We start from the raw sequence: 24192 nt of genomic DNA on the forward strand, positions 1-24192 counted from the left end.
TTTTTTTCCGCTTGCTTGGTGGGTGATCATTTGTGGGCAGACTTGCAATGGCTGAAATTAATAGATCTGATTTTTCTCATGAGGTTAAAAGTGGAGGAAATCCATTTTCTTATGGTTCTACTGTAAAGTTAGATGGATCTAACTATGAGATTTGGTCTCGTGTGTTTATGATGTCTGTGATTGGACATCAGAAGGAGCATGTTATAGAAGAAAACGAACCTGTTGAAAATAATGGAAAATATGGTTCATGGAAGGGAGATAATAATATTGTCATGTCATGGATCATGAATAGTGTGCAACCTCAAATTGCATCAACTATTGCATACTACACCTCGGCCAAGCAAATGTGGGATTTCTTGAAACAAACTTACTCAAATGACAAGAATGTTAGCAAGATATTGCAGGTAGAGGAGGAACTACTTAATCTGCAACAGGGTAACCAAAGTCTTGCTCAGTACTTCGCTTCCCTTAAGTCGTTCTCTGAACGACTTAAAGCATTACGTCCTCCATGTCCAACATGCTATAAGACCCATGGTGAACAGTCTATGGTTGCGAAGTTCCTACAGGGTCTCTCCTCTGAATATGCAGTAGCAAAGGCTCAGATGTTGACTGGAGCAGAAATCCCTGACCTAGCTGAAGCCTACAATAGACTCAGTCGTCTTGCTGTGACCCTCTCTTCACCCTCTAGTGATATCCATGCCTCTGCCCTGGCAGCCTCAGGAGGTCGTGGACGTGGTTTATTTAGGGGAAGAGGCATGGGCCGTGGGTCAGGAGGAGGTCGGGGGAGATTTCAGTGCACCTATTGTGGGAAAATAGGTCATTTGGAAGACAGATGTTGGGATAAACATGGTCGTCCTACCGCAGCGCCACCCTTAGGAAGAAATGTTACATCGAAGCTGGGGACTAACTCTTTACAGTCTTCTATTGGATCGGCCCAAGCAGCGTCATCAGTGGTAGATGGGTCTTTATCTTCTTCTCAGCCTGAGACAGTGACTGTGAGTATCAATAAGTCAGAGTATGAGGACTTTCTAGCACACAGATCTACTCAGCCGTCGGCCTCCACAGTTATGAGTGACAGCGCTATGCCTGTTGACACTATCTCATATGATATAGGTACTACTTGGGTTATTGATTCAGGGGCATCGAGGCACTTTTGTAGTAAACCTTCTATGTTTACTGTGCTACACTCATTACCTCAGATACGTCATGTGAGACTTGCAGATGGTAGATGGTCACCTATTATGGGTTATGGAGATATCAAGATTTCTCAGTCTATGACTATTCCAAATGTGTTATATGCTCCTAAGTTTCCCACAAATTTGTTATCTGTTGGACAATTGATTAATGATTTACATTGTCGTGTTACGTTTGACTCTGGTTTATGTTCATTTCAGGACTTACAAACTGGGAAGACGATTGGTGGAGGCTATGAGAAAGGGGGCATCTACTTCCTGTCGGATCCCGTGGGTATTGCAGCATCATCGATCACATCGTTGTCCTCCTCTTTCTAGTGGCATCTCAGACTTGGTCATCCATCTGTCTCCAAGCTCCGTCATCTTCTTCCACATCTTTCATTACCAGAGTCGTTCCAGTGTGAAGCCTGTCAACTTGGCAAACACACTCGTAGTAGTTATTCATCGAGTCTTAGTCCGTCTAGTTGTGGACTATTTGATCTTCTTCATGTTGATGTGTGGGGTCCTAGCAGAGTTGCTAGTAGGTCAAGATTTCGTTATTTCCTTGTTATTGTAGATGATTATTCTCGAGTCACTTGGGTATTCCTTTTGAAGGAAAGGTCTGAAGTCGTATGTACTCTCAAAAACCTTATTATTGAAATAAAGACCCAGTTTGGTATTCTTGTTAAAAACATTCGCATTGATAATGCTCTTGAGTTCAAGGCATCTACCTTAATGAAGTTTTACTCAGATAATGGCATTTCTCCTCAGTTTACATGTCCCCATACCTCCCAACAAAATGGAATAGTTGAGCGAAAACATCGCCAACTTTTAAATGTGGCTCGTTCCCTTATGCTTCATACTAATCTACCTGCATACTTTTGGGGAGATGCTATTCTTACTGCTTGCTACTTGACCAATCGTTTACCCTCATCTTCAATTGATAACCAGGTCCCCATTAAACTTGTGCACCCACAAAGACCCTTGTTTCCAGTAGCTCCCAAAGTATTTGGTTGCACATGCTTTGTTCACATTCTTGGACCCACACGTGACAAATTGGGGGCCCAAGCCATTAAATGTATTTTCATTGGCTACTCCAGAAACCATAAAGGCTACAAATGTTTTGATCCCTTGACTCAAAAAGAGTATATCAGTGCGGATGTCACATTCTTTGAGTCTCAACCTTATTATAGCCTCACTCCTATATCTACTGGGATGCCATGGTCACCAGACCCACTGCCTATTCCTCCTATTCCTTTGGAGTCGTTCCCTTTTGAATCTCCCTCTTCTGTTGTGTCCAAGTTTCGTGATCCTCCGCTGGTCTACACACGTCGACAGGACCCTTCTCATCATCCTTTGCCAACCATTTCTCAGGAGGTAAGTACATCTGAAGTGCATAGCCCTACTCATTCTGATCCCTGTCAAGACTTACCTATTGCTCTTCGCAAAGGCAAGCGACAATGTACTTTACATCCTATATCTCATTTTGTGTCTACTGATGGTGTTGGTAAAAATATGCAACAGTTCATTCAAGCTCTGGCTGCTCATACAGTTCCTACGTGTCACCAACAGGCTTTATTAGACACCCAATGGAGACGGGCTATGCAAGATGAGATGGATGCCTTAGTGCAGAGAGGCACTTGGGAACTTGTTGATCCTCCTCCTCGTTGTGATATTGTTTGCTCAAAGTGGGTATTCACAGTGAAATATAATTCTGATGGTTCTATGGAACGATACAAAGCTCGGTTGGTTGCTAAGGGCTACACGCAGACCTACGGTGTGGATTTCTTTGAGACCTTCTCTCCAGTTGCTCGGTTGGGAACCATTCGTCTTATCATTTCCGTGACTGTCCACCATGACTGGCACATGTATCAACTGGATGTCAAAAACGCCTTTTTGTATGGTGATCTCGATGAGACTGTCTGTATGCAACAACCACCGGGATTTGAACGACAGGGGGAGTGTGGCAAAGTATGCAAGCTGAAGAAAGCTATTTATGGACTCAAACAGAGTCCTCGTGCATGGTTTCACAAGTTTTCTGAGGTAGTCTCAAAGTGTGGCTTTGTGAGATCTCCTCTTGATCATTCTTTGTTTATCAAGAAGGCTTCCAGAGGTATAACCGTTCTCGTGGTTTATGTTGATGATATTATCCTGACAGGTGACTCTGATCAAGAAATTTCTGATGTAAAGTTGTTTCTTCAAAAACACTTTGTGACGAAAGATCTTGGTCCTCTACGATACTTCTTGGGAATAGAAGTTGCTCGCAATAGGGAGGGTGTTGTTCTCTCTCAACAGAAGTATGTTCTTGATTTATTGCAGGACACAGGGATGCTAGGAGCTAAACCGGCTAATTTACCTATGAATCCACGTATACATCTTCATGATGACCAAACAGAATTAGTGGATTCTCGATCTTACAGATCCCTTATTGGAAAACTACTCTATGTTACTGTGACAAGACCAGACATTAGTTTTGCAGTGGGAAAACTAAGTCAATTTATGGAAAAACCAAATAAAGTTCATTGGGATGCTGCCTTGATGGTGGTTAAATATCTGAAATCGTCTCCTGGCAAAGGCCTTTTGTTCACGAAATGCAAGACTCTGGAAGTGGAAGCCTATAGTGATGCTGACTATGCTGGCTCAGTAGAGGACAGAAAATCTACCACAGGATTTTGTGTATTTGTGGGAGGCAATCTTATATCGTGGAGAAGCAAAAAACAAGGTGTGGTGTCAAGATCTAGTGCAGAATCTGAATACAGAGCTATGGCTCAAACAGCAGCAGAAATGACTTGGGCTAGATCTATGCTATCCAGCCTAAGTGTGTCGATTCCACTTCCCATGAAGATGTATTGTGATAATCAAGCAGCCACACACATTGCAAACAATCCAGTTTTCCATGAAAGAACTAAACATATTGAAGTAGATTGCCATTACATTCGGGATCTCGTTCATGCAGGAACCATTGCCACTATTCATGTTCCTTCAAAAGATCAAGCTGCAGATATCTTCACCAAAGCTCTTCCTATTGGTGATTTCTCTAGATGTTGTGACAAGCTGAGCATGTTTAATATGTATGCTCCAGCTTGAGGGGGAGTGTTGAATTAGAAAAGTTTTATGTTTTAGGAGGCTCTTCGTAATATTAAAGAGTTATAAGACCTCTTTAATATTTTCGTTGTTTCTCATTGATTGATTTTGTAAATCTCTTTTCTACCCTAATCTCTTTTATAAGGGAGATTAGGGTTAACGTAATAACAACGTTTTGGGTTAGCCATACGGCTGCCTCTCTCTCTATCTCCCTCTCTCTCGCTCTCTCCACATCTCACGACAAACCTTCTTATTTCACCGCTGCAACAAATGCATTAGTTCATATGGTGGGTAATAAAGCGTGGCGCTTGTATTATGTTGAAAATGAGGTTAAAGTTCAAGTAATGAAAAACATTATTGTGGATGATATATGGTGAGACAAAATTGCATACTTTTTGGATTCTATGCAGTCAATTTGGTAGATGTTGAGGTAAGCTGATAAAGATAAGCTTGTCTCATAAAGTTTATTAAATGTAGGATAGTATGATTGAAGAAATTCAATCCGTAGTTTTTAAGCATGGGAAGAAAACAATAATTAAGAGTTTTTTTATCACATACTTTCAATATTAATTGTAAATGGGATGAGAGCAATATTCCCCTACACAACATAGCTATTCTTTAAATCTTATACATTATACTAAAAAGTGGCTAGAAGTAGCTCTTGGATGTGTCCCTCCAAATCAAGATCATGAGATATCTAGGAATAAAATATCGTGCATGGAGAGACTTTATATAGGTTCTTATGTCAGAAAACAGGCCACTTGTGAATATTCAAGGTTTTGTATAGGTAAATTTGATGCTGAAGATGCAAATGTAGTAAGAGAAGATGAAGATATAGATCCTTTTGATTGATGGTAGATTTATGGATCAAAAAATGCTGATGCTGAAATTACTGTCATAGTCTACTATCACAATTACATCATCATATTGCAAAAGAAATTGGAGCATGTATTCTCATACATACAATATTAAAAACAATAAACTCCTAGCAACCATGCAGAGGAATTGGTTTTCTGCACTCCAATTTGCATCTTCCTTCAGAAAAGAAAAATATAGATATTCTATATTTGATGTCTTTGTGTTAATTTGTTGACTCAAGCATTCTTATGTTGTATTAGATTCATTGATTATATCTTCGCAGTTACTATTTTCAGCTTTTGATTTTCACATTATAATAAAATGCAAATGTGGATCATTCTAAATATTGTGACATGGACCCAAAAGAATTCAATTTAAAAAGGGTGCATGACTTATGCACTGCTAACATGGGTTTAGTTGATGTTGTTTTTCCTTTTTCTAATGATATTTGTGATGATCTCGATGAAAGCATTGAAGATAATCAAGGTACTGATGGAACAAAAGAATGATGAAGTGTAAAACTCAAAACTATCTATATGTATGTATATATATATATATATATATATATCCTTGCTACACCCCCACCTGCCTTTTTCTGAAAAATGTTGGACCCGCACCCCACACACATGTGACAGCTTATTAGTTTCTCATTTTATTTTATTTTTACTTAATTTTTAGAAATTTTTCTCATTTTTAATAATTTTGTGCGACTTTCTTGAGAAAAACAACTTTGTTGAAAGGCCAAAGAGAAACCTTGTCATCGAATACCTAAGAAATATATATCCTCATTGACTGTTACCTGTGTGACATAGCATGAGAGAGGTAAGCTAGTTTTCTATCTGTTGACGATGAGGCAGGTTTTTGAATATTAAAGAACCTGACAGTTCTTTAATTATTTTCTATAACTTTCTGGTTTACAATGTAATTATGTTTTGTACCCTAATTCTCCCTTAAGTAAGGGGTTAGGGTAAGTCATCAATAAGATTTTATGTGTTTCTTTCTCTCTCTTTCTCTCACAATAACATGGTATCAGACCCACAGACCTACGACTGTGCCATCTAGGGTTTCACGCTACTTCCCTCCTTCTCTCATTTCTCATCTCTTCCTCCATGCTAGGGTTTCACGTCTAAAGTTCCTGCTGTTTACAAAAGAAGCAATTAGATTGTTTGGTGGAAAAGGGCTAATCACGTTTAACATGTAGAAATGTGATTAGCACCCTTGTGTTGTTGTTGAAGTCGTTAAGTTGCTGAAAAACCAAATCTGATGTCATCGTTCAGATCTAAATGTTGGGGTGTATCAGATCTGACTTAATTGCTGTCGTTGAAGAAGTTCAGGCCAGATCACGTCGCTGAGTGGTGCATCAGATCAGAACTCGCTGCAAGATCAGATCTGGCTTAGTTGCTGACATTGAAAAAGTTCAGGCGAGAGAACTTCTGATCTGCTAGGGCATTTTGATTTGCTTGGTCGTGTGGTGCCTGGTGGATCCTCACAGTTAAAGGTATGTCGTATTGGCAGGTTTGAAATCATATGGAAGGGCAGCATCGTTGAAGTCAAGTGGAGTAGGCAGGTTTCAATCCTTCCTTTTTTTTGGCAGCATCATTGAAGTTGAGTGGAGCAGGTAGGTTCGTGTTGAAGTATGCTGTCAAACCTGTGCATGTTTGCTGCCTGCTATCTGCATCTGAAAATAGTTACCTGCTGTCTACGTCTGAAAATAGTTTGCTATTTTTTTGTTTGTGTTCAACCTGCTGCACGTTAATACATTTTGGAAGCTAAAATCTATCACTTGACTTGGCTGCCTACATGTTTATATTGTTCCTAGTTCCACAATTTGCAGTCTACGTAAAGTGTGCAGATATTTTGTTTTGATCTATACAATGGAGTAGAGGGATACTACAATTGATATGCAAGGAGAATATAAAATATCAAGGAATCTTCTTTCATTTGGGTCTACTGTGAAGTTAGACGTCTCAAACTATGAAATCTGATCCCGTGTATTTATGATGTCCATTAAGGGACACTGAAAGAAACATATTATTGAGGAGGAGGAACCCTTAACTAAGTCAAGAAAATATTCGACATGGGAGGAAGATAACAATATTGTTATGTCATGGATTATAAATAGCGTGCAGACACACATCACTCCTACGATTGCATATTATACTTCTGCCAAACATATGTGGGAATTTCTGAAGCAAACTTACTCTCGCGATAAGAATATGAGCAAAATTTTGCAGGTTGAAGAAGAACTTCTTAATCTCCAACAAGGTGACTCAGATCTGGCCCAGTACTTTGCGTCAGTAAAACCAGCCTATGAAAGACTCAAAGTGCTACGTCCCCTTTGTCAGTCATGCTACAAAACTCACTTTGAGCAGCACATGGTAGCAAAATATTTAGCTGTGGTATCTCTTGATTTTGTAGCTGCCAAAGCCCAAAATGTTGACTGGGGCTGAAATTCCAGACCTTGTTGAGACCTATAGTAGGCTAAGTCGTCGTATGGCGGTGACTCTCTCTCCATCCTGAACAGATGCACCCATTAGCTGTCTCAGGAGGCTATGGGCAGACCTTAGCCATCTCAAGAAGTTATGGACAGGCCTTTAGTAGAGGGAGAGGTGGCCGTGGGTCAGGAGGTGGATGTGGTAGTTCAATGCACTTTCTGTGGAAGACTTGGGCATCTAGAAGATAGATGCTGAAATAAACATGGTCACCCAATGAATTGAGACTCTGAGTCATCACAGGTCAAGGGTTCTGCTCATATCCCAAAGGCTTCACATGTTGAAGATAACAATACAGAATCAAATGTAGAAAAGGTCACAGTTAGTATCGGTAAATCTGAGTATGAACAACTTCTGGCTCAGAAAGTCTCCTCTTCCACCTTGGCTTCTACAATTGTGGGTAATTCTGCCTTTTCCATCACTATGCAGACCCAAAATCTAGGTATCTCATGGATTATTGATTCTAGAGCCTCCAAACGCTTTTGCAGTCAACCAAATTTATTCACTGTACTTCACCATTTTCCTCAACCTAGACAGGTGAAGCTTGCAGATGGGCGATTCTCACCTATTATCGGTTGGGGCAGTGTGAAAATTTTTTATTGTTTAATTGTGAATAACGTGTTGTTTGCTCTTGGCTTTCCCACTCACCTTGTCTCAATTAAAGAGTTGACCCATGATTTGAACTGTAGAGTCATTTTTTATCCTGGTTCGTGTTGGTTTTAGGACTTGCAGACTGAGAGGATGATTGGTGGAGGCCATGAACGAGGGAGAGTCTATTTTCTATCTGAGCCCGTGAGTGCAGATGCTACCTCAGTCCCATCCAAACCTACTAGTCTTCAGTGGGTGTTAAAGCTTCGTTGCTTGTTTCCTCAGCTTTCTATGTCAGAGTTACTCCAGTGCGAAGCCTGTTAACTTGGGAAGCACACTAGGAGTAGTTTTCCGTTGAGTCTTAAGTCTTTCACGTCATAGTATGTTTGAGTTCTGCAGCTATATGTATCCTTCAAAATCTTATTATCGAAATAAAGACTCAATTTGGAGTTTCTGTTAAGTCTGTTTGCACTGACATGCTCTGGAATTCAAATCATCCAATCTTTTACAATTTTACTCAAAACATGGAATTGTTCCTCAATTCACCTGTCCACATACCTCGCAACAGAATGGTGTTGCAGAGAGAAAGCACCAACATTTGTTGGAAGTTGCTCGTACTCTCATGATACAAAGCCATGTACCATCTTATTTTGGGGGGATGCGATCCTAACTATGTGTTATCTTATTAATCGCTTACCATCCTCATCTATACTTAACAAAATTCCAATTCAAATGCTTTACCCTGATCGTCCATTGTTTCAAACTCCACCTCGTGTTTTTGGATGCATATGCTTTGTTTATATCCTTGGACCAAAGCGAGATAAACTTGCTGCCCAAGCCTGAAATGTATCTTCATTGGTTATCCCAAGAACCAAAGAGGCTACAAGTGCTTTGACCCTATCACCCAAAAAGAGTCTGTCAGTGCGGACGTCACATTCTTTGAATCTCGTTCATATTTCCCATGCCCATCTACCTCCTGCTCTAAGAGTCTCCCTCAATGCCCTTTGCCAGTACCACCTTTCCCGCTTATGTCCATTCTGAGGCCGTCATCACCACCTTGGAATCATTCTTTGGATCCTCCTTTAGTCTACTCTTGCCGACAGGGTCTCTCACATGGCTCTCCTCCATCATCCTCTCCTAAGGTAAGTGTACCTGATTCCTCACCTCTGGTTATCTCTGACTCGCAGGATCTCCCTATTGCCTTGCGGAAGGGTAAACGTCAATGCACCATCCATCCCATTTCACAGTTTGTGACTTTTGGTTATGTAAGTGACAAGGTGCGACAATTCATTCGTGTTATGTCTACTGACACTGTTCCGACATGTCATCAACAAGCATTACTAGACCCCAATTGGTGCCAGGCTATGGAAGAGGAGATACATACTTTACAGGAATGCCACACATGGGACCTTGTTGTTCCTCCTTCTAGTTGTGATATTGTTGGCTCCAAATAGGTATTTACTGTCAAATACCATGCAGATGGGACCTTTGAACGCTATAAAGCTCGGCTGGTCGCAAAAGGGTATACTCAGACCTATGGCATTGATTTCTTTGACACCTTCTCACCAGTTGCCCGGTGAGGCACCATTCGCCTCTTGATTTCTCTTGCAGTTCACTATGACTGGCAGATGCATCAATTGGATGTCAAAAATGCATTCTTATATGGCGATCTTGAGGAGACAGTTTATATGCAACAATCACCTGCCTTCGAGGTTCAGGGGGTGTGTGGGAAGGTGTGCGAAATTGCGGAAAGCCATATACGGACTGAAATAGAGTCCCCATGCATGGTTTCATAAACTATCTGATATTGCCTCACCGAGTGGATTCCAGAGGTCACCTCTTGATCATTCAATGTTTGTTAAGAAGGGAGCATTGGGAATGGTTATTTTGGCAATATATGTTGATGATATTATCTTGACCGGCAACTATAAACGAGGTATATCTGAGACCAAGAATGTTCTTCAGAAGTACTTTGTCACAAAAGATCTTGGACACTTGAGATGTTTTCTTGGGATAGAGGTGGCTCGTAGTAAAGAAGGAATAGTTCTCTCTTAAAGAAGTACATTTTGGACTTATTGCAAGAAACAGGAATGTTGGAGGCAAAACCTGCCACCATTCCCATGAATGCACGATTGCACTTACATGATGAGTCAGAACCTGTAAAATCTAAGACGTATAGATCTTTAATTGGAAAGCTTTTTTATGTTACAGTTACAAGATCAGATATTAGTTTTGCAATGAGAAAGTTGAGTCAGTTTATGGAGAAACCAAGGAAGATCCATTGGGAAGCTGCTTTGATGATGCTCAAATACTTAAACCTTCTCCTGGTAAAGATTACTATTTAAGAAAGGGAAAATCGTAGATGTCCAAGCCTAGAGTGATACAGACTACGCAGGATCTGTTGAAGATAGAAAATCTACTACTGGGTTTTGTGTTTTTGTAGGAGGGAATCTTATATCTTAGAGGAGCAAGAAACAGAATGTGGTCTCACGGTCTAGCGCTGAGTCAAAATATAGGATCATGGCTCAAACAAGAGCAGAATTGACGTGGGTCAAATCCATGCGTGAAAGCCTTGACATTCCAGTTCAACTACCTATGACAATGTTTTGTGGTAACAGGGCAGCCACCTATATTGCAAACAACCTGGTCTTTCATGAAAGAACTAAACACAATGAAGTAAACTGGCATTACATTCGTGATTTAGTTCAAGGAGGAGTGATCTTTACAACTCATGTAGTCTATAAAAAACAAACTGTTGATATCCTTACTAAAGCTATTGCAATTAGTGAATTTTCAAAGTGTTGTAACAAGCTCAGCATGGTAGATATTTATGCTCCAGCTTGAGGGGAAGTGTTGACGATGAGGCAGGTTTTTGAATATTAAAGAACCTGACAGTTTTTTAATTATTTTCTATGACTTCCTGGTTTACAATGTAATTATGTTTTCCACCCTAATTCTCCCAAGGGGTTAGGGCAAGTCATCAATAAGTTTTTTGTGTTTCTTTCTCTCTTTATCTCTCACAACAACACTGTCTAAAGGAGAAAAGAGGGAAAATGCATGTAGTTTGAAATCTTCAAGATTTGACCCTCAATGGGACAATGTCAGAAAATTATTTTAACAGAAAATATTTCCTGCATATGGCAGGTAAAATTGTTCATGAAAAACAGTCTTGCCCCACTAGAGCTGGCTTGTTTTCCTACAAATGCTCAGTACACCTTGAAATCTTTTTCAAGGTTATCGAATGGCCCCTTAAAGCAAACATTAGACAAAAACACTGAAAATAGTATTAAGATTGAGATAACAGAAGGGATTGGTATATGTGAAGAAACATAGAATCTGTATGAAATCCGGAGGGAGATGCACCCCTATTCTGGTGAACATGTTACTGTGTTATCCTCAGGTGCTAGACTGCTACGTCATTGGCTGCCTTAAAATTCATTCTCCCCAGCGTCTTAAAATGTGCAACCCTAGGTTAACAATAAACATCTGCATGGCAAATTGTGGGCTTTCAAATCTGGGGTTATGCATGATTTTTCATGGATTCTTCATAGATGTGACATAGGTGCAAAATGCTTTTCAGTTATCATTTTCTCATAACTCATTAGGCAAAATGAACTGATCTTCTGAATTGTCTGTAAGTTAAAATACCCAATTTTTTGCTGATAATGTGGAAAGGTTCAACAGTGGGTCAAAGTTTTAATGTGTATGCTCTTAAGCTGTCTCTAAACTAAATCCGTGAAGTGATGCAATTTTAGGCTGAACAGTTTGTCTCTTCCTTATTTTGAGTTGTGTACTATGAACAGTATTTTGTATAGTCACCATATTAATAATAAGTAATGTGTTGTTGCATTCTTCTAGGATTTCGAAGTAAATGTATCTCTGGAAGACCATTTTGTGCAGATGCCAAAGGAAACGGATACTGTAAGTGTGCAGTGGACTAACCATGCCAAGAATATATTCATCTGCATAGTCTGCATGTCGTGAAAAAAATCATATTCTGAGCCAATTTCATGTATCTTTTGAGTTATATCAATCTTTTTGAACTTGTATGCAGATTGCCTGTGATTCTGGTGCTGTTGCAGGGGATGATGTCCTCAAACTTATAAAGGATGGTGAAAATTTACCCGTTAACTGTGATAAGGAGCTCTCGGTAACTTCACTTTTCTGCTTGTGCATTTATATTCATCTGTTTCTTGGATTGAGTTTCTGTCGAAAGAATGTACTCATAACATTTTGTTGCTGGTAGAATAAATCTTCATCTGTTTTTGCAATTGACTTTACTTCTCACTTGCAGCAGCTCGATTCCAGCAGCATTCTTTATTGCATTTGTCGAAAGCCTTATGATGAGAGACCAATGATTGCTTGTGATCAATGTGATGAGTGGTATCACTTTGACTGTATTAATCTACAAGGGCCACCACCAGATAAATTTTTTTGTCGTGCCTGTGAACCAGTAGTGATGGATCTCATGTGTACTTCTCTATCACCTGATGAAGAAAGGTAGATGAATCATTATATTTTCCTTAGGACAGCAGCATTTTATCTGGAGTTTCAATGTTGGTTGTCATTCTTTCATATGGCCTCTTCTCTGCTGAATTTGATAGACACTAATTTTATCATTCATTGACATATGTTAGGATCAGGTCACCTAGCTGCACTTAGTTCTGCCACAGTTCCGGTCTGCTGCCATAGTGAAGTAAAATTTTGATAATGCCCAACACAAATTTCAAATATCTAACCCAAAGCTAGAGACAAGCAAAGAACACAAATCAAAGTGACCAGTCTTCATTGTCTCCAACCTGCTAGTGTAGTAGCAGCAGTATACCTTGGCCACAATATAAGAATAACAATAACTACCAAAAGAAGGGGTCAATGACTCGAAACCCTAGTTTAAAGTCCACTTGAAGCAGTAAAAGACTAAATTGCCCCTTACGAGTTATAACAGTAGGGTACTTATGACCGATTATAATAAACCTAACAAATATGACCTTTGACCAACTTAAAAGACTTTAGGACCCATATATTTTAACTTGCCTCTCAAACTGGGCTTGATTAAGAGATATCATTCAAAGCTTGTCAACAAACATTCTAGATTTGGATGGTGATAAACCTTTTGCAAATATATCAGCAGCTTGGTCTTCAGTCTTTATATGCACAAGGGATGTCAATCCTTCTTCATATGCCTTCTTGTAAAATGACAGTCGATCTCAATATGTTTTTCATTTCATGAAATTCTGGATTTTTAACAATATCGATTGCACTGATGTGGTCACAAATCAATTTAATTTTGTTGTTAGTTAGAAGTCCAACCTGTTTTTGTGGCCACCTGTTCCGAATTATTTCAACTCTAGTTTGAGTTGTAGCTTCCATACTCAATTTCAGCTGTAAATAATTCTACTTTGTTGCTTCTTACTCTTCCAATGAATCATACACTTGCCGAAGAAAACACACAGAATCTAATTGTAGAAAGTCTATCACAAATTGATCCCCCATAGTTAGCATCATAGTAGGCAATAAGTTCTCAAAAAATTTGATGAAGAGTAGAACATTATGTAATCCATTTTATCTCTTACATAACTGAAAATTCTGAACTTAACAAGAAGATGTGTTGATCTAGGTGCATTCATAAATTGACTCGCTACATGAACTGAATATGTTATATTAGGTCTAGATATGATCAGGTAAATCAAGCTCTCAAGAAGTTGTCTATGAACCATAGTATCTTGTAATTATTTTCTTTCAAAAGGTCTTAATTTTATAGTTTCCTTCCGTAGGAGTCTCTACCTATGTCACATGGGTAAGGGTATGGGTGTCGGTATGGATACGGGTATAGACTACAGAGCATTGTCAGAAGATTTGAGTATAACGACACCACTGTACATATGGTGCAAGTCATTTTCATCATATGTGGTGTTAAAGTATATGGTTTCTTTAGTCCCTTCAGTTTTGCAAAGCCCTTACGTGTCCAACTTATGTTTTGCAAAGCCCTTACCTGTCCAACTTATGTTTTAAGGTCTAATCGGTATAACCTGTATAAGTGAAGGACATGATAGTCTTTACTGTACTTCTAAGTGAGCCTAGGGCATTGGCTGTAGCTGTGTATCTGGAGCTGCTTGAATATGATGAAATCAATGTTGTAAAAGGTGTTGCGTAACGCGTATCGGTTGGGCCTACCTATACACGGTATTGACGTATCTCATACGTAGCATAGCATATCGTAAAATTAATTTCTTTAATTTAAAAAACTATTAAAAATTAGAAAAAATAAGGAAATCATAAAAAATCCGAAAAAAATAAACGGAAAATCAGAACAAAATCAAGAAAAATGTATTCAATATAAACAAAAATCATTATACATAAGCAAATGATAGACGACCTTGCTATGATGCTTCCAAATATGAGATGTGCAAAGTGTAAGCAGTGTTTGGAATGTGTAAGTATAATTATGTTTGAAAATGCCTAAGATATTTGGGAATAACTTAGATTGATGTGTATGTTCAGTCAAATAGGCAAGAAGATACCAATTAGCCCAAGATTTGAAAAGTTTGAGGCATGGAGATGAATCTATTCAAGTCTTTTTTGGTGGAATTTAAGCAAATGACAGACGATCTTGTTATGATGCTTCCAAATATGAGATGTGCAAAGTGTAAGCAGTGTTGAGAATGTAGGAAGATGGAACGGATGCAAGGGACCAGCAATAATGTCATAGATTTTTTTAGTGGCTTTAAGATCTAAATTTGAAATGTAAGAAGTGGAATTCTTCATCGTCAAACCTTACCTTCTTTAGTTCAATTTATTTCAGAACTTATGGCAGAAGAGACTAAAAATAAGTCTCTAGGAGGAAAGAGTATAGAAGAGTCAGTTCTTTCAGTGACTAAACAGTTTGGTGGAAAAGGAGGCAGTAGAAAATTTTTTGAAAGGAGAAGAGATATGAACAATGTTCTATGCTATGTCACATAGGTACGGGCATGGACCATTTTCAAAAAATTTGGGTGCGGGGGTACGGCCCGTATATACACGCGGACATATATATATATATTCACACATATATATATCAAAAAATTGCAAACATATAATGAACTGCCAAAAAAATACTTGGCTCCTTGCCCGATCCTAAATAAAACCAAAACGATAGACAGGAAAAATCAAGTTTTGGTGAATGAAAAAAAAAAAGGGAAAAAAAAACCACAGACCTAATGCAACAATGTTGATAGCATACAGACCCTATTCGACTGCTCGCAAGAAAAACACATAACAATAAGCAGGACAGAAGTTTAAACGACTGCTAATGGGTTCCTAAAAAAGCACAAAACCAAGCAGCACACAAGTTTAAACCACCAACAAAATGAGAAAACCAGACATAAATCTGAGAAATCACAAACAAATGGGAAATCCACAACAAAACCATAGTCTCGAACAATCCTCAAACTAAAAACACTAAGTAGAAACACAAATCAAACATTGCTATTAATCAGAAACTAAACTGCAATGGACAAACATGAACGGGAAACCAAACTACCTTAAACTAATGCATAAAACTAAAATATATGTACTAGATTTTCATCAGAAACTAAACTGCAACAGACAAACACAAATGGGAAATCAAAGTAGCTCAAAACGAATGCATAAAACACAAATACGCATACTGTATTTAGATTAAGAGACAGAGAAAGATAGGGAGCGAGAGAGAACACATTGAATGAGAGGTTTAGAATCCCGATAAGGGCGGACAAGTTCACGAAGTTAGAAGAGGTCGAACTGGACGAGAGACTTCGGTGAGCCGGTTCCAGTGGGGAAGGGAGTGTACCAGCCCCACCGTCGGCCGACCGGCCAAGAGAGAGTTCGGAACCTCAGAGGCTGAAGAGATCGTCTGCCGTCGACGGTCTCCGCCCCTTTCTTCGCCGGTCGCCGTGAGTGGTCGTCGGTGAGAGAAGAAGAAACGCACAAGATGAAACGAAACGAAAAAGGGTTTTAGGGTATGGATATATTTAATGTTAAAAACGTTAAAATGGTTTAAAACGTGAAAATGTAAAAAAATGTTAACATTAAAATCGGACAGAATTGGACTCGGTCAACTTTGACAGAGTCTAGAAAATGTCGAAAATGACCTTAGGTGCGTTGACCGTACCTGGTACGGTCAACGCAGCACCCCTGCCGCACCCACGGGTGTACCGGTACCGTACCCATACCGTGTGGGTACTCCTCCTTAAGAGGCGTACCCGTGTGACATAGGTTCTATGTAACTATTGCAAGGAACCAGGGCACATGAAATATAGTTTGGTTCTAAAGAAAAAGAAAGGAGTTTATGTTGTTGGCACTTCTAGAGATGAAGAAAAGAAAGATGGGAAACTTGTGACGGGACTGCAATTAAAGGAGTCTGCATCGGTTGGAGTCAAGGATCATTAATCCCATGCCAACATCATCGAAAGTATTCAAAAACTTCTTTCTCATATTGGCATCCTCTACTTCCTCTATATCCCTGTCAGGAGGTTCTTTTGCAGGTATATCTTGTGTAAACTCTAGTTGCCTTGTCATATGACAGAAAATGAGGCTATCTTAACAGATTGTCATTCTTGTTCTGGATTCTAAACTGCAAATGGCTCTTCAATGTCTGTGACCAAATCTGGTACTATTATTCTCAATTCCTATCCTGCAAGTAAGTAACATATTGATGAGGTTTATCATGTCCCGCCTCGTACTATAAATTTCATTTCTGTTGGTCAAATTGCAAATTGTTCTGTTGTCTTTTCTCCTATGGATTGTGTTGTGCAGGATCTGCTGTTAGGGAGGAGGATTGGAATTTGCCATAAAAAAGGAGATTTATATTACCTCGACTAGCTAGACATGAGCTACATAAGGAGAGAAAAGTGTGGAGCCTATGTGTTAGTGAATGATGAATCCATGTTGTGGCACCAGAAATTGGGACATGTTTCGTCTTCTAGATTAAAGACATTTTGAAACTTCTTGATGAATCTAAGGTTGTAGTATTTGATGATGTAAAAAATTGTGAAAGTCGTAGAATAGCAAAGATCCATGCCTTACCTTTTTGTCATAGGGAGATTGAATTAGAAAGGCCATTTGATATAGTTTATTTAGATGTTTGGAGTCCATCCCATACTTTGTCATGGAAGGGGGCGGGGGTCAGCCTATTTTGTAACTTTTATAGATGATTGTGCTTGATTTACCTGGATATACTTTATGAGAAATAGAAATGAACTTTTTGATATATTTGAGAGATTTTATGTTATTGTTGAAACTCAATTTTCAACAAAAATCAAAATTCTGCGTTTTGATTCAGGGGGAGAATATATTAGTCAAATGTTCAAAGACAGGTTACAATGAAAGGCATACTACACCATAAATCATGTTCTTACAATCCTGAACAAAACAAAGTGGTTGAAAGGTAAAACAGACACATACTTGAAACCACGAGGTCTCTTCTTTTTGCTACCAATGTTTCAAAGGTATCTTGGTCAGATGCAATATGCATGGATGTATATCAATAAATAATATGCCATCTGATGTTTTGAGTAAAATGACCCCCTATGAAAAGTTATATGGGTTGAAACCAAACTACAACATGATCAAGGTGTTTGGATGTACTTGTTTTGTACTTATACCAAAACAATTGAGAGATGAACTTTCACCTAGAGCTGTGAAATGTTGTTATTTGGGCATCTCAGAAGACAAGAAAGGATACAAGTGTTATGATCCAATTGGAAAAGGAATGTGGACCATACTCTGTTCAGACAGAAGAAAATGCAAGGGACAGTTGTATGGATTTCTTTCTTAATGACAGATCCATTCAAAAAAATTAGTGCAGTGAAGGAAAGCCGCTTGAAAGTAGAGAAGAAAATAATTTTTCCAATACTGTGAAAGAAAAGGATACAAGTCAAATGTATTAAAGGAAGGAAAAAGGAGTTATCCATGTACCATTCTAGAACAGTCGGAGTCATTGGAAGGTGAACTAGAAGTGGCCAATTCTGATATGATTCCTTCTGCAGATCCAAAATATACAACTCAGGGAGACAATTCCTCTCCATCTGTGCCTATCACAGCCTCCTTACGAACTTAGGTATGCCATAGTTCCAAAGTCTCGATTCCTCTTTCTTGTTTTGTTTCTTACAACTCTTTTTCTTCTAAACATTGTGCCTGTCTTACTTTAGTTCACTCTTATGATGAGCCCAAGACCTATGAGGAAGCTGCATCTAAGGAGGAATGGCAGCTTGCTATGAGTGAGGAACCGAATGCTCTAAAAAGAATGAAGGCATGAGTCTTGGTGAAATTTCCTCAAGGAAAAAATGTTGTGGGCTGTAAGTGGGTTTTTAAGATCAAGACCAAAACAGATGGATCAATAGAACATTATCAGGCCAGATTGGTTGCAAAAGGATATAATCGACAATTTGGAATAGATTACTAAGAGATTTTTGCACCAGTTGCCCATATGACCACTATTAGGACTCTTCTTGCGGTTGCCTCTGGAAAACATTGGAATCTCTGGCAACTTGATGTGAAAAATGCCTTTTCGAATGGAGATTTAAAAGAAGTAGTCTATGTTCAGCTTCCACAAGGGGGTTTCTTATCCAAAAGGCAAGGTGTGCAAAGAATACTATATGGGCTGAAACAAGCACCAAAAGCATGGTTTGAAAAGTTTAGCACAGCAGTTAAAGAAATTTGAGTTAACCAAAGCTATCATGATCCGGCACTATTTGTATGCACTACAGAGAAAGGAGAATGCTTATTGCTTTTGTATGTTGATTATATGATCATCACCAGGAACAATCTTGATGTTATTGAAGAAACAAAAAGAAAACTGACAAAATGTTTGAAATGAAGGACCTTGGGTTTTTGAAGTATTTCCTGGGTTTGGAAGTGGCATACTCAAAAGAAGGTCTTTTCCACTCTCAGCACAAGTATGGAACTGAATTTTTTACTAAAGGTAGATTATGTGATGACAAGAAAAAGGTAAGGACTCCTATGGAAGCAAATGCTAAATTGAGGCCTCTTGAAGGAAAAGAATTAGAAGATCCTATGATTTATAGACAACTTGTTGGAAGCTTGATTTACCTTATTATCTCCAAACCAGACATAACTCATGCAGTTCATGTGGTAATTCAATTTACGAATGCACCTAGATCAACACATCTTGCAACTGCATTAAGAATTGTTAGATATGTGTGAGATACAATAGATTATGGCATGTTTTTCTAGTTACACATTTATGAGGAGATACAATAGATTATGGCATGTTTTTCTAGTTACACATTTATGAGGAACTTGTTGCTTATTGTGACGCTGATTTTGGAGGATTCACTCGAGATTGACTCTCTACAATTAGATTTTGCATCTTCTTTGGCAAGTCTATGGTTTCTTGGAAAAGTAAGAAGCAACAAAAGGTAGCATTGTCTACAATTGAAGCTAAATATAGAGCTATGGCTCAAGCTACAGCTGAAATAATCTGGATAAGGTGGCTTCTAGAAGAAGTTGGAATTCCAGTCCACAACTGAACGAGATTGATTTGTGATAATATGAGTACAATTCACGTTGCTAAAAATTCAGAATTTCATGAAAGAACAAAACATATTGAGATTGATTGTCATTTTACAAGGAGGGCATATGAAGAAGGATTAATATCTCTTGAACATGTAAAGACTGAAGAGTGAAGACCAAGTTGTTGACATATTTACAAAAAGCTTGCCACCTTCCAAATTCAGAATACTTGTTGACAAACTTGGAATGGTATCTCTTAATCTTGCCAAGTTTGAGGGGGAGTGTTAAAGTATATGGTTTCTTTAGTCCCTTAAGTTGGTCAAAGCCCTTGTGTGTCCAACTTGTGTTTTAAGGTCTAATTGTTATAACATGGATAAGTAAAGGACATGATAGTCTTTTACTATACTTCTAACAGCCTTAAACTAGGGCATTAGGCCCTTTAGTGAGTTACGATAGTTTCTCTAAAGGAGCAGCCAATGGGAGGCTGCAGCTGTGTTTCTGAAGCTGCTTGAAGATGATGAAACTGCAAATAAGGTTAGTACAGCTTTGTTAACATGTTTTGGGTTGGTCGTTTGGATACTATTCGACATGTGGGAAGTTCACTTTGCTTGAATAAAAAGTAATTCTTTACATCAAAATATCTCCTTGTTGTTGCCCTCTTATGCGTAACGAATTAAATTTGAAAGTGATTGATGGTTCTTATTTTGGTATTTCTTCATGCAACATGACATCTTGATAAGTCAAAATTTCCATTCTAGTATGGCTAAGATACTTGCAATTCTTTCGCGGGAAACATATTTGAAAGCAAGGTTTTGCCTCTCCATGAGGTACAAAGTTGGTAAATATGTTTGCTTTCCTCCAAGTGGAAAGGATCTGTAAGTTGAGTTTTGAGAAACACTTAGTTTCTCTGGTCTTCTGATACCTTCGATCCTTACTAGAAAATTTGAAAAATGTTCTGTTTGATTTCCATTAGTAATTTCAAATTTGTGTTTTTTATCCATTAGTGCAATTACCTTCATGTGTTGAAGAAGGCAAAAGCTGGTTTGGAGGGATCTTTTCCTCCTGTATTTGTCTTTATTATCTTTAACCTCTTTCTGTTTTTCTGTTCAATGTTGTTGGCGGACCCTCGTGGTTCTGTTCATCTGCACCCACTGATTATCTGTGCACTGAATGGACACCTGTCATCTTTATGACCTTTCTGTGGTTTTTTTTTTCTGGTTATTTACCCAATAAGTTTGCCAGGGCATTGGAGCATGCAGATGATGTTTGTTATTCTACCAAACTTACTCCCACACTGCTACATGTTCGGTTGAAGGGGAGGCGAAGACCTAGAAAAGCTCGATCGACTTTGCAATTGAGATTGGCATTGAAGACTGATTCTAGTGAAATAGGGGCATCGACTTCATGTAGTGAACTGGATAAGCAGTGGAGGAAAAATCGCAAGCTTTGTAGAAGAACAGCTAGGCGACGAATAAAATTTGAAACTCTCTCTTTGTTTGTGCATATGCAATAAAACTATGAATCAGATTCTTTCTACCAATTTATCTTTAGCAAGATCTGCAGGAGAAACATGTTTGCCAATGATGTGCAGATTGGGACAAAAAATAAATCCAATGTAGGTCAAGCATCCCTTCACTGAAGCCAATTCTGGTGCATTTTTCCTGTTGGACGTACGACAGCAATTGTCACCCTTCACTAGCGGCAACACATGGAGAGGATGAAAGCAGGTTATCCATTGGCATGATCTTCTATGCCTCTCATAGTCTGAAAGCTGAGTCGTATGGATTCGTTAAGGAGGTCACAGACTCATATTGCACGAGTATTGGGCTCTGGTGTGGCCGTGTATACTGTATACAGCTGCAAGTCATCAATGGCCAGCGAAGTCAAGTGCATTCAACTGCACCCACCATTATTTCTCTACATTGGTCTCTACCGGGCACAACTTTAGTGTCTTGGCAAAGAGATGATAAACACTTCAATTCATTTGCTTCTGCTCATAAACGATCCGCAATCTCAAGTCTATGGTATTGCATCATTTTCAAATTTTCTTTTGTTTACTCAGACCTTTTGTGACCCGTTTCTCATTTGTACCATGATTGTGTTCATAATGGGGTTAATTGAATTATATGTAATGCGCATGAAATGATACTGTACTCTCTTTTCTTTTGTAGAAGACAAATTACCTTCTGCTAAAAAAGTGATTAGCGAGCATGGTTGGTACAATTTTGAGAGCACTATTTTGTTTTCTTTTATAGGGTTAGGATTCTCAAGTTCAAACTTCGGATATTCGTAAGCATGTCCTTAAAAAAACTAGCCTCACTGGCAAATGCAAAAATAAAAATTGAAATTTTCATTACTAGATCTACCTTTGACCCACAATTTCAATAAAAATATTTTTTTAATGATTTTCTTAGTAAGCGCTATGGTTTCTATAGAGACTGTCAAACTGAATGTCCAAGTGAATTTCTGTTAACTTGACGAACAGGAAATATTCGCTGCAAATTTTTTCACTATTAGCTTCTAGTACAAAATGACATTTTTATCCTTTCATATGGCATTAAAAATTTATAAGAGTGAAAGAGTAAGGAATAAAATCTAGTGGATGACAACATTGAGAAAAAGTTGTATCTAACACTTTTTCTCCTCAGCTTACTGAGAATACTTTCTTTGACAATTCAAATAAAGTGTCGTTTTATCAAGCACATGAAAAAATGTGGCTTCCTTTTCAAGAAAAAAGTAACCCCACGACGCCGTGCATCAGTGAAGCAAAGAATGTTAATGTCCTTATCAAATTTTCTTGTTTTTTTTTTTTAATACAGCTTTGAATATTATCCATTTATATGGTTAAATGATTATGTGTGTGTGTGTGAAAATTGAAATTAGCCTAACCTGCTAAAAACTGTCACAAAATGTGTCTTTCATCATTGTAAATCATTGCCAACCAAGTCGTCGTTTAAAATGTATTTTTTTGCAATGGTTTCTAACAACACAAAAGAACAAAAATGACTATTCAGAAGTAGAGGCAGCTGGTTGATTTCAATATATATATATATATATTGATTTGGAAATTTCCCCATTTGGGTTTGGATGGAGAAATTCTTTGACACTCAGCACACTGCCCCGAATAATGCATTGGGTGTGTCATAATTGGTTGGAATTGAAGATGGTCAGAAGATTTCAGCTTTTATATATATATATATATATATATATATATATATATATATATATATATATATATATATATATAAGAGAGAGAGGTGACTGGCTATGTAGAGTCACTCAACTCACTCATGAGAATCATCTGATTTGTCATAATAGACGGATGAGAAAAAAAAAAGTTTGAACTAATAATATTAAATGATAAAAATGGTTATTACATATATATTTGTCTTTTAACCATTCATCATAATAGATCAAATATGCCTTATGGGTGAGTTGGGTGACCATTCAATTATATATATATATATATATATATATATGGAGAGAGAGAGAGCTAATATTATCCGTCCATGCAGATCTCTCACATATGCATCCCAATGATCCAAATGGACAGATGATTGGTGACGGGAAGTTTCGGGATTCGACAATGTAATCGAAATCAACAAGCAACAAATTGGTTTGTACCTTAAAAGTCGTTACTGCCCCACTGTCTTTCGAATCGGCTTATACTTTAAAAGCCTCTACTGCCCACAGTCTTTAATGTGCCAGCAATGATACCAAATCAGCTGATGAACCAGCTCAAAGCTTGAAAGACGAAACTGTCTCACTGTCTTGAATGCACAGAAAAATGATAGAGAATATTGTGCTTTAGGAAAATTTTGAAACTCTCCTCCATTCATATATGGCGGGTTTACCCAACATTGGTCTTCTTTCATACCGTTCAAGCATATTATCGTTTTAGCTGAGAGACAGCAAATGCATGCACGATCCCATTGACCTAAGAAGAGCACAGACACCTCCTGAAGCCCTGAAGATCTGTTTGATCATCATCGTCGCCATTGGACTAATGCTTAAAGTTTATCACCACAAGAAACATCTGCTTCCCTTGCCTAAATCATTGCACGTAGTCGCTCAAACCCTACGATACTTGGACGATGAGTGCATTTGGGTGCTATTCGCAGATTGGGTATTGTCTTGTCCAGCGACTCATGCACCATTTGCAAACTATATCTCCCAGGCAACACAAGTATTCAACATTACGGGTTTTCAATGGAGTTTTAGGCGATTGCATGGAATACGTGACACTGTCGCCCATGACGCACAACATCGCACACATTGTTGTATATGGAATCGTGTATATTATTTGATACGATAATTTCTGTTTTCTGTTCAAAGTTTACTCCCAACTGCTCTTTCGAACAAGAGGAATGCACGCACCTACGCTCTAGTCAAGGATGATGCCTATCTGGGCGCTTGGTGGAAAATATAGAGCTCTAGCAAGTCTCAAAAGTTATTGAATGAAAAAAATGTTGTCATGGAGGATGTGGATGCACTATTGTTGTAGAATG

General features: G+C 38.4%; 1 protein-coding gene across 3 annotated transcripts in view; it reads left to right on the plus strand.

The window, feature by feature from the left end:
- Nucleotides 1–21827, plus strand: part of LOC116266481 (lysine-specific demethylase JMJ17) — an 81837-nt gene extending 60010 nt beyond the window's left edge. For 2 of the 3 annotated variants that reach the window (XM_031647734.2, XM_031647735.2), the window contains exons 13-16: nt 12053–12115; nt 12249–12344; nt 12489–12694; nt 20927–21827. In XM_031647734.2, coding sequence (XP_031503594.1) covers nt 12053–12115; nt 12249–12344; nt 12489–12694; nt 20927–21197 — 636 coding nt within the window. In that variant the 3' untranslated portion in view covers nt 21198–21827. The remainder of the gene's footprint in view (nt 1–12052; nt 12116–12248; nt 12345–12488; nt 12695–20926) is intronic. The other variant, XM_031647736.2, reaches the window with a different exon arrangement.
- The last annotated feature ends 2365 nt before the right edge of the window (nt 21828–24192 follow it).

This window comes from Nymphaea colorata, chromosome 12 (genome assembly GCF_008831285.2).
Source record: "Nymphaea colorata isolate Beijing-Zhang1983 chromosome 12, ASM883128v2, whole genome shotgun sequence".
NCBI classification, from domain to species: Eukaryota; Viridiplantae; Streptophyta; class Magnoliopsida; order Nymphaeales; family Nymphaeaceae; genus Nymphaea; species Nymphaea colorata.